This window comes from Aulonocara stuartgranti (genome assembly GCF_965226115.1).
Source record: "Aulonocara stuartgranti genome assembly, chromosome: 13".
NCBI classification, from domain to species: domain Eukaryota; kingdom Metazoa; phylum Chordata; class Actinopteri; order Cichliformes; family Cichlidae; genus Aulonocara; species Aulonocara stuartgranti.
In genome coordinates this window covers 34,835,666-34,846,201 of record NC_138949.1, presented here as the reverse complement: position 1 = coordinate 34,846,201, position 10,536 = coordinate 34,835,666, and the positions used below count along the sequence as shown (strand labels likewise).

At 45.5% G+C, this 10,536-nt stretch overlaps 1 protein-coding gene across 4 annotated transcripts; it reads right to left on the bottom strand.

Moving 5' to 3' along the window:
- Positions 1-762: 762 nt before the first annotated feature.
- Positions 763-8,680, bottom strand: lrrc73 (leucine rich repeat containing 73). Of its 4 annotated transcripts, none has more exons than XM_082557950.1 (8): positions 8,300-8,680; positions 5,486-5,786; positions 5,249-5,409; positions 4,498-4,620; positions 4,319-4,419; positions 3,212-3,458; positions 1,072-1,110; positions 763-940 (listed from the first exon to the last, which is right to left on the bottom strand). In XM_082557950.1, exons 2-8 carry the CDS (start codon positions 5,755-5,757, stop codon positions 891-893), a joined length of 993 nt encoding a protein of 330 aa, XP_082414076.1. In that variant the 5' UTR covers positions 5,758-5,786; positions 8,300-8,680; the 3' UTR covers positions 763-890. The 4 variants fall into 4 exon arrangements, with proteins under 4 accessions (XP_082414076.1, XP_082414075.1, XP_082414074.1 ...); XM_082557949.1 differs by lacking the exon at positions 8,300-8,680 and adding an exon at positions 7,843-8,164; XM_082557948.1 differs by lacking the exon at positions 8,300-8,680 and adding an exon at positions 7,819-8,160.
- Positions 8,681-10,536: the final 1,856 nt, after the last annotated feature.

The window sequence follows — 10,536 nt, the reverse complement described above, 5'->3', positions numbered from 1 at the left end:
TGAGCGAACCTTCACAAAGTGTTTGAGCATCTTTATCCTTCGACCGATAAAACTGAGACCAGCCAGGAAACTTACCAACACTCAGACAAAGATAAAGACTCATCAAGACCTCCTGCAGAACCACACCATACTCTCACACATTACAGTTGTTGTCACATTTATTAAATAATCATGTGACTGCATCTGATTAAAATATTTGAAACTAACTGCAAGGTTTCATCAGTTCGTGTCTATGACTTTTGAAAACGCTCTTCCTCCTTCCATCTTTCGTCACCTGTGAAACTGAATTCATCAAACAGTGAAGTTTTGCGCTTCCTGGCACAGATTCACTTTGTGTGTTTACTGATCTTTGGAAATTTTAATTTAAATGATCCAAAACTTTAAAGCAGTAGCTCTGTTTGTCAAGACTGGTAACGGGACTGTAGCTTTTTTGCCGTGTGCGATGAACTCCGGGGATGAGGCAAAGGGATGTGAAGAGCGTGGAGGCGGGACCACGAGGTTGATTTCAGTGCCGGATTTGTTCAGCGAGTTTCCTCACAGCATCAACAGGAAGCGTCACTGGGCTGACGAAAGACCGACTCACTTTCTGTTTTACGGATGAAACCGCTCGTCCCACTGGCCCGCTCGCTAAACGGAGATCGGTTTAAGGGCCACCTTTAAACACCAAACATGGGAGCAAGTTTCAGACAAACTTGTTCAGTGTGTTTAAGTGTGTGCTGGCAGCAAACAACCAATCAGAGTCTTTGTTTTTAAGAAGCTGTAAACAGTTTTATTATTGTGACATCAGAACCAATCAACAGAGCCAAAGGTACATTCATTAGAAGCAGAACAAACACCTGTGTGGAGGTCACGTGACGTGTTTGAGTTCTCTGCTCGTCTGTGTTCAGGTGCTACATCGAACCATGCGGGGCGTGTGATTGGGTGCAAGCCATCAGGTGATCTGACAACCACAGAAGTGCAGTGCAGAAGAAAAATAACCCATTCAAACCGAAAAAAGTGACGGCAGCATGACTGGAAATGGGTATGTTTGTGGGAGGGGTCACATCTCAGTCTCAGCCAATAAGCTCTCACCTAGACCTGACGTCAGCAAAACCGCCTGGGTGCTGGAGTCTGTGGGGTCAAAGAATAAGACATTGAGAACTTCACGCCATAGTTCAGCACGGTTTCTCTAACCAGGACCAGCAGCTCACACCACGGCCTCCGTGCCCTTTCCAGATCACACGTTTAGATTGATTTACTTCCACTGGATCAATAAAAGTCAGTTCAAAGACTCCAGAAAAAGTCCAGGAATAAGCACAATTAGGTGGAAGTCCATTAATTCCTCTGTTTATACTGAACTGAGCTACAGGGCAACAATGAACTGTTCCTTTAAGAAAACCAACCTAAAATCTGATGTAGAAAAGGTTTAAATATGCATGATCAATCATTTGAAGCCTCGGTCACAGCGGCAGTAAGATCAATCAGTTTGTCTCAACATTTGAGAGAAAAAGACAAAAACACCTCATTCATCTAATGACACAGTGTAGAGCGGGGGTGTCCAATTCCAGGCTTCGAGGGCCAGTGTCCTGCAGGATTTAGACGTCACCCTGGGTCTGCACACCTGAAATGATGACTTCATTACCAGGCCTCTGGAGAACTACAAGACATGTTGAGGGGGTCATTTAGCCATTTAAATAGGCTGACACGTCTAAAACCTGCAGGACACTGACCCTCGAGGCCTGGAGTTGGACACCCCTGGTGTACAGAGGCTGTTAGATTAGGTTTGTGTGCAGATTTTCTCTCCGTTTGCCAAATTTGTGGCACATTCAAATAAAATGAAGCTGCTGAACTTGCTGAGAAGCTGAAATCACACTCAGTCTAAAATTCAACTTCATCGCTGGTATGCAGTGGTTTTCAAACTTAATGACACTGTATGAAATAAAAAGCAAAGAGTCTGCACTGTGTCTTTTTAAATTTGTTGCTCAGTAGTTACTGCAGCTTTTAAGAATAATTTATCTGGTCTTGACCTGACCTGAGATCAGGACAAGCTCACACTGCTGTTATGAATCACAGAGGAACCACAAAAGAACAGAAAATCTTAAAAGGGATATTAATTAATATTGATTAAATATCCATTATTGTAAAACCAAGTGGGACTAGATATGTAGCAGGTTACCCAGATTAACACTTTGTCCACAGTTATACAAAATACACACCTCCTACTGTCACCAAGGACACCTAAACACCACACAAAGGACGGCACCAGGTCTATACTCAGTATAGTGGGACAAAACCAGATCTATACCTGGCTAATTGGGACACTGGTTGATAGTGGGTAATGTTGGATAGAACCAAGTCTGTAGAAGGTATTGTGGGACACAACCAAATCTAAACTGGATAAAGTGGGCAAAACCAGGTCTATAGAGATGAATTTTCAACAGAATCAAGTCTATACTCAATGGGACAGAATCAGGTTTATATTTTTTAAAAAACACACAAACAGTGTAAAGTGACACAAAACTAGTTCTATATTGGGTCATGTAGGAAGAAAATGGTCTTGGTAAAGTAAATTATTGAGTAAAGTACAAAAGAGCCAAGTCTACACTGAATGAACTAGAACCAGGTCCATACAAGGTAAAGTGGGACAAAACAGATCTACAAAGTGGAAAAAACAGGTTCAAATTGAGTAAAGTGGGACAGAACCAGGTTTGTTTTTGGTAAATAATGAAAGAACCAGGTCTATAGTGTGTTGAGTAGCACATAGTCATGTCTATATAAGCTAAAGTGGGAGAATTGGCTCTGTACTGAGTAAAGTAAACCTTTGACTATAGTGGATAAACTGCGACAGAACCAGATTTACATTTCGTAAAGTAGGAAAGAACCGTGTTTATAGAGATTAAAGTTTCGAAGAACTGGTTCTGTACAGATTACAGTAACAGAGAATCAGGTGTTTTTTGGGGAAAGTGGAACAGAACTGGGTTTCTAGTGGGTAAAGTGGGACAGAATCAGATCTATACAAGGCAAAGTGGGATAGAAAAGGATATATAATAGATTAAAGTGGAAAAGAGAAGTCTATAGTAGGGGAAGGGGGCAATATTGCTCTTGCCAGTAAAATAACCTGGCAAACAATCCCAGTTTGCTGGGTCTGTATTGGTTTTGTGCAGTTTGAGGGAGAGACAGTCTGAGCAGGGACACTCTGTAACTGAGGACAAGGTGAATAGTCAGCCCTTACTGCTGTGGGGTAGCCAGGCGGGAAGCTGGTACTTGTCTCTGATTGGGTGATACTTGTCTCTGATTTGCTGGAAAGCAGTGATGGAGGCAGGATCTGGCACCAGAGGCAAGGCCTCTCTGTCATCGTCATCCTCCCCTTCAGACAGCAGGTCACCGATCTGCTGCTGGAGCTCCGGACTAATGTCGTTCTCAGCCAGAACCAGGACCCGCAGGCTGGTCGGGTAGTTCTCCACCATGTCCAGGAATACCTGCACACAGGTGAGACCACCACATTATAAATCTCTTAGGAAGTGCAGCATGGCTTCAAAATAAAACTGTACAAAATGTTTAACGTGACAGGGAGGACAGTGAACCTGACCCCACTCGGTCGTGACTGCAAACCATCTTTACAGTCAGGTGTGCTCCTTTGTGTTTACAGTACTGGGACGCACCAATCGCATGTGCATGCCTCTTATCCACATGTGTGGCTGAGTTGTTGTTGGACCACACAGCCAGTTTACATACATCAGTGAGAAATGCAGTTTAGCGAGGACTGAGTATTAATTACATTCTCCTGGATTTTACTCCCTGACCTTGACAAAAACAAACAACAAACAAAAACATTCAGAGCATTTTGAAGCTCAAGAAAGAACAGGTGATCTACCTCCACCTCCAACCACTTCAGAGCTTCTAGATATTCACTGTGTTTTTATTTATGTTATTGTCTCTGTTTATCCAGCAGTTTCGCAGGCCACACACTCAGGCATTTATTGTGAAAGTAGTTGAAACAGGAAACACAGCCCTAACAAGGCCACAATGCTGCCATATCACTTCCCCCTGGTGGACAAACAAGTGAACTGAAAACTGAGTCCAAACTCAGGGTCTGGGAACAGTTTTTTGCAGGGACACAGCGCCACCACCAGGTCAGACTAAACATCACTGCAGGATGGTGGCTTTGTTCTCAGAGCGGAGGAGAAACCCTGACGGTGTGAATAAAACCAGACTAAATGATTTCCAACAGACGCTCATCTCTTCTCTTACAACTGCATTCTAGTTGTATTTAAAGAGCTGCTCTCTGCTGATGAGAACTGGAGAAAAAGAAGAGAATGGAGCACTGTGATTGGTCGACCTGTGCTGACTGGTTGGTCAGTCCGGTTCCCTCCAGGTCCAGAACCTCCAGAGTCCTGCTGGATGCCACGGCAACTGCCAGCATCCCTGCAATCTGATCACCTGGAAACAGAGCGAGAGCGTCAAACAATAATGACATCACGCTGTTATGACATCATGTTATCATGACACATGTGTTACCGAGTGGGTTGTAGTCCAGGTTGAGCACGCGGAGCTGCGAGCTGTGCGCCACAGCAATGGAGAGTCGAGCCCAGCCTTTGGAGCTGATTCCTGGGTTAGCACTGAGAGTGAGCTCCCTGAGCCCTACCACACACACACAGTGAAGAGTTAAAACTCCCAGAATGCTTTGCTGCGTGGTGGTCTGAGCAGAGCCATTCAGGTCACCCATCCATCTATTTGCTTCTGCTTGTCCTTTTCAGGGTCGCGGGGGATGCTGGAGCCTATCCCAGCTGTCATAGGGTGAGAGGCAGGGTACACCCTGGACAGGTCGCCAGTCTGTTGCAGGGCCAACACACAGAGACAGACAACCATTCACACTCACATTCACTTGCACATTCACACCTACGGGCAATTCAGTGTTTCCAGTTAACCTAACCCCACTAACTGCATGACTTTGGACTGTGGGAGGAAGCCAGAGTACCGGGAGAGAACATGCAAACTCCACACAGAAAGGTGGAATGAACTCAGGACCTTCTTGCTGTGAGGCAACAGTGCTAACCACCGTGCCACCGCGCCGCCCGCAAATTCAGGTCATGTGAGCCTGAAATAGCAAGGGTGCCTGAGGGTTATCCCCCTCAGGCACCCTTGCTATTTCAGGCTTCCTCAAATCGGGAGTTTTTTTAATGAGCTTCTGTCTGTGAGAGTCGGACCAGGTTCAGGGTCACACTTGAGAGACCTGGCTCACCTGTGGTGGGAGGGCAGAAGGTGTTACCTGACTTTGCGCCGTCTGGCGGCAGCATCCCGCAGATCAGACCCAGTGCCTCGTCTCCCAGCATGCAGTCACCAAGATCCAGGCACACCAGTGAAGGGTGGGTGGACAGGGCGGGGTTCAGGGTCACTAAGCCGGCGTCCAACAGTGGGCTGCCATGAAGGCTGGAGGGGTGGAGTTAGAGACTTACAAACCATTCACAGTTAGTTTAGTGGCCAATCAGCTTTAAGTTCTACTCACAACAGGGTCTGCAGGGAGCGGTTAGTCTTCAGGGCGTCAGCCAGGTGCCGCGTCCGGCCAATACTGGAGACAACGCCCAGGTTAAGGTTCAGCTGAGCAAGCGAGCGCGACTCAGCAACGCTGCGGCAGACACGCCCAAAGTCGCGATCTGAGAGCTGGCAGCCACGCACAGACAGCAGGCGCACGCCATCCTCCTTCAGACTCTCGCAGATGTCTTGAACTTCAGCCGCCGACAGCATCTCGCCTGTGATCTGGATAGAGGCAGGCAGCATTGCGGACGCCACTGGGAGCACTGGGACACCTAAACAGGAAAACGAACACTGAAACAAAAGTGTTTTCTCACCTGGTGAAACATGGGTACTGCACCAAAGTCTGCTATTGGCTAGTTTTTGGATCAGAGTTAACCCAAGTTTTCTGAACGGGACTGGGAGCCACCATTACACCTGATCAGGTGACAAAGAAACACAGATCTGACTTGAATTATTTGACTACAACTAGTTTTTCAGGATATTTCTAACTTTAGAGATGTTGCACAAATGGAAGAACGCAGTCTTACATATTTGTTTAATATGTGCGTTGAAGGACATGTCCTGGTCAAACATGACTCCAAGGTTCCTCACAGCGTTACTGGAGGCCAAGGTAATGCCATCCAGAGTAAGAATCTGCTTAGATACCATATTTCTAAGCTTTTCAGGGCCGAGTACAATAACCTCAGTTTGATCTGAATTAAGAAGCAGAAAGTTAGCGGCCATCCAGGTCTTTATGTCTTTAAGACATTCCTGCAGTTTAACTCATTGGTGTGTGTTATCTGGCTTCATGGACAGATAGAGCTGCGTATCATCAGCATAGCAGTGTAAATGTATGCTATGTCTTCTAATGATGCTGCCTAAGGGAAGCATGTATAATGTAAACAGAATTGGTCCTAGCACTGAACCCTGTGGAACTCCATAATTAACCTCAGTGTGTGAAGAGGACTCTCCATTTACATGCACAAACTGGAGTCTATTAGATAGATATGATACAAACCACTGCAGCGCAGTACCTGTAATACCTACAGCATGTTCTAATCGCTCTAATAGGATATTATGGTCGACAGTAGTGGTGTGCAGATTGACACTGATGTACTGATTCTTCTGATGACAGACATTTATGCTCTAGAATCGATTCTCCTAATAAAATATTGATATTTTAGTCAGGCTGCCCCAGGGCAGCTGTGGCTACAACTGTAGCCTCCACCAGTGTGTGAATGTGAGAGTGAATGAATAGTGGAATTGTAAAGCGCTTTGAGGGCCCTGAAAAGCGCTGTATAAATGCAATCCATTATTATTATTATTTAGTAATTTTGAAAAAGAATTAGAGTTTATCATTAACAGGAACACAGTAAAAAGCAACAACATTATTGGGATCGTCTAAATGATTGGTAAGAACTACTTCCTCTTCTGCCTTTCATAGCGTTATGTGAACTGCGTCACGGCTCACGTGTGCTCGCTCAGTTGATGATCGTAAGCAGAGTCACTTTTGTGGAGCTACAAACAAGCAAGATGAGGTTTGTGACACACGTGGCAGGATCACAAACCTTGTCAGACACAAAGAAAAGTAAATTATAACACAGAATGATGATGAGTTTATGATGCGGGAACTGAAAAGGAGGAGAGAGACAGGTGCTGCTAGGTTGGAGTTATCCAGGTACAGAGGGAGAAACTCTGGAGCTGACGTACGCCTGGGTTTGGGGTTTTCTGTCTGCGCTTCATCTGAAAACTATTTGTAGAGCACTGAAAGTGGATTATACAGGCTAATCGTTAAAACGCAAAATATTTCATTCATGAGACAGATATTAACTCTAAACTGTTTCTCAGCTGTATTTTCAGTCACTTTTGTTTTTCATTGTTAGATGAGTATTTTATAATGTCATATCGACTTTTCAGGGTTTTTAACTTCTTATCATTCTTCATAATTAAACGATAAGAGCAGGAAGTCTGGTTCTTGTATTTATTTTGAATGTAAAATTGGAAACTTTTTATGTCCCAAACGTGTCGGGATCTGCTCGGTAACTTGGTGGTATCGCTCATCATGGAGCGCTGCGCTGAGGCCGAGCAGGACCAGCTCAGGTGAGTCCACCTGACTGGCACTCACGAATCTTTGAGCTCAAAGAGGAGACCGGACAGGTGTCAGGTGACAGCTTAGATCACGTGACTCCTCGATGATAAAGCTCCTAAACGAGAGCTGAAAATAACTGAGTACTTTTACTCGACTAAAGCAGGATTCTGAAGTTAAATTTCCACATGAGGCAGTGACCGATCAGCTGATCGGTATCGATGAGGTAACCAATTAACCTGATAGATGATCGATCAGCTCACGCGGGGAGGTTCGGGGCTGTCACGCGCTGATGTCATTATTTGCCGATCTCGCCGCAGGCCACGCGCGGGTTCCGATCCAGAGCGGCGGACATCAGAGCCGATCGATCCGGCATCGATGGATTAGATCAGCTGGAGCGGCAGCGGGTCTGTCCGTCGGTCCGCGAGCTCCGGCAGTCCCGGTGTGCTTCTGCAGGTGACCGTTACTATGACACCCAGAGAGCTCGCAGAGGACAGAGGACTCACTCCGAGCGCGTCACCGGGACCGGAAGCAGCTGTCACCATGGCAACAAGGCTAATGACAAAACAACAGCCTTTGACAGGAAACGTTCATGAGCTCAGCGTGAATTTCTACTGAAGCAGTAAACACAGTAATACACAGACTCTATTCAAACTAAAGGCTGGGGTTCTCTGTGACGTCAAAGAGAGATTTCGAATCCTGCTTGGAGCGAATCCTCACCCAAAATACACGAGCTTCACGACTGTGACGTCACTTCTCGCCAAGCCTCGTTTTAACCTTCTGTGATTGGCGTCGTCATGGAAACGGACACTCCTCTGATCATTGATTCTACTTACTGATTAATTATCAATGATCGATCGGCAGATTTTCACGATACAAACGAAGCCAATAAAATTGAGCCGATCACCTATTACAGCTTCCGGTGCTGACTTTCACAATAAAAGCGGAAAACTTCATGCTCTGGCGTCTTTCACCTGCACGAGCAAGGAGATATTTATAGCGTGACGTCAGCTGCCTTACTGCTTCCTGTTTATTGATGGAGTTGAATCTGTCACAGCTTCACCTTCAGTTTTATTGTGAATAAACAACAAGCCTAAGGTAGAGGGGTGATGATGTCATCGCTCGACAAGGTGAGAGCTGCCGCCACAGCTGGGCCGTCTCCAATCACAGAGCCCAACCTCCGGTCTGCTGGTGTCTGCAGCTCCGGGTGATGACGTCACTCACCTGCTCCGATACCCTGTGTACCATACCCGTGTCAAAAACACGGAAATCCTGTGCGTGGAAGTTAGATAACTGAATGGGAATTCTGTTGACATCCGAGTCACATAGAAGGAGGAATTCCGTCCTCCAGTCCGTTTGAGATCAGCATGAGTATTCGGCACAGTTACACCCGTGATTATAAGGATGATTATTTACGACAGGTCTGTTTACATAATGAGATTTATTTTCCACACAGAGTTATGCAGTACTCCCCCCCCCCCCCCCCCCCCCCCAACCTTTATTTAAAGATTAGTACAATACAAAGTAGAATTAAACAGTATTACATTAAAGGTGTTGTACTTACAGAAATTGTAAACTACAAGCAAACACCATTATTTGGAACCTACACTTACACTTGAGGGAGAAGTTTTAACTGATTAAGCCAAGAAGTGAAGCGATCGAAGGATCTTGATTTTTTCGCATACAACCACAGCAATACTACTGCACGCAAATTTAGCTTTTGTTCACTTCTAGTCAAAGTGGCTTTGTGTAAAGCCTATGGCACACCGCTATATACTGCCCCCTTGTGGTCATCCTGCACACAATGTGGCATTTAGAAGCTACGTGTTGCTTCTGCATGCCAGAGAGAGAGAGGAATTTCCCCTCTCTCCGTGTAATATATATATAATACCCATTCACTGTGTGAAGCAGTGAGTAGGGATGGTACCCTGCTCAGGGGTACCTCAGTGGATTTGAACCCCCAACCTTCCGATCATGGGGCCAACATTCTACCTACTGAGCTAACCCAATGCATAACGTTGCAACGAGAATCCGTTGTAGGATAGAGGGGGTAGTGCCAGTCAGATGTTTGCAGCTGTGGGTTGTTTGGACTTTTAAAGGACTTTTAAGAAAGTTAATATTCAATTTTAGAGAACGACTGGATGGCTGTACATCATTTGGGCACTCACAGATCCGACAGCCTCTCTGAGAGGAACTTGACCAGTGGCGGAGCGGGGGGTGGCTTACTGCGCTTAAGCCCAGGTTGTTTTTTCAGAAGCCCGGGGTCTTTTGGAGTGTATTTTTTTCATAGTTAGATGCCTGGCTGACAACTGTATAAAACAAAAACTACACACAATATTCGAAGCACTGCGAGTGTGCTGGTGGAGAAGCGCAGCCAGGCAGACAAAGGAGAACTGAAGTTTGAGCAGGTACCAAAGCAAATCATTCGTACTGTACAAATAATGTAAATATGACGGTGCATCACGAAAGATTGATGTCAAACTGATCACTTGACCAATATTACGTTACTCGCTCTTCGAGTGAATCAACAAAAGGCGAAATGAAAAGCCGAACAACAACACTGCTGTTTCTTTAGAGAGTCTTAGCATCCATCCATCCATCCATTCGCTTCCGCTTATCCTTTTCAGGGTCGCGGGGGGCGCTGGAGCCTATCCCAGCTGTCATAGGGCGAAAGGCGGGGTACACCCTGGACAGGTCGCCAGTCTGTCGCAGGGCCAACACACAGGGACAGACAACCATTCATACTCACATTCATTCGCACATTCACACCTAGTGGCAATTTGGATTATCCAATCAACCTATCCCCACAAGTCTTAGCTTACATGTGTTTATTTCATATTTTCAGTTGTTTCCCTCCACGGCTAAATAAATCGGTTTCAGTAATGCACTGATATACAAGAATGGACATAAGGAGCTTCTTTCAAAGAAAAACCTCTGGTAGATGTTATTTTATATAT

Excerpts from the sequence above, each read along its gene's own strand:
- lrrc73 (XM_082557950.1), bottom strand. The coding sequence starts at position 5,757 with ATGCTGCCTGCCTCTATCCAGATCACAGGCGAGATGCTGTCGGCGGCT. Across the intron at positions 4,420-4,497 it reads CCTGGACTACAACCCACTCG|GTGATCAGATTGCAGGGATG; the intron begins GTAACACATGTG and ends CTCTGTTTCCAG. Across the intron at positions 941-1,071 it reads TTTGCTGACGTCAGGTCTAG|ATCACCTGATGGCTTGCACC; the intron begins GTGAGAGCTTAT and ends TGTGGTTGTCAG.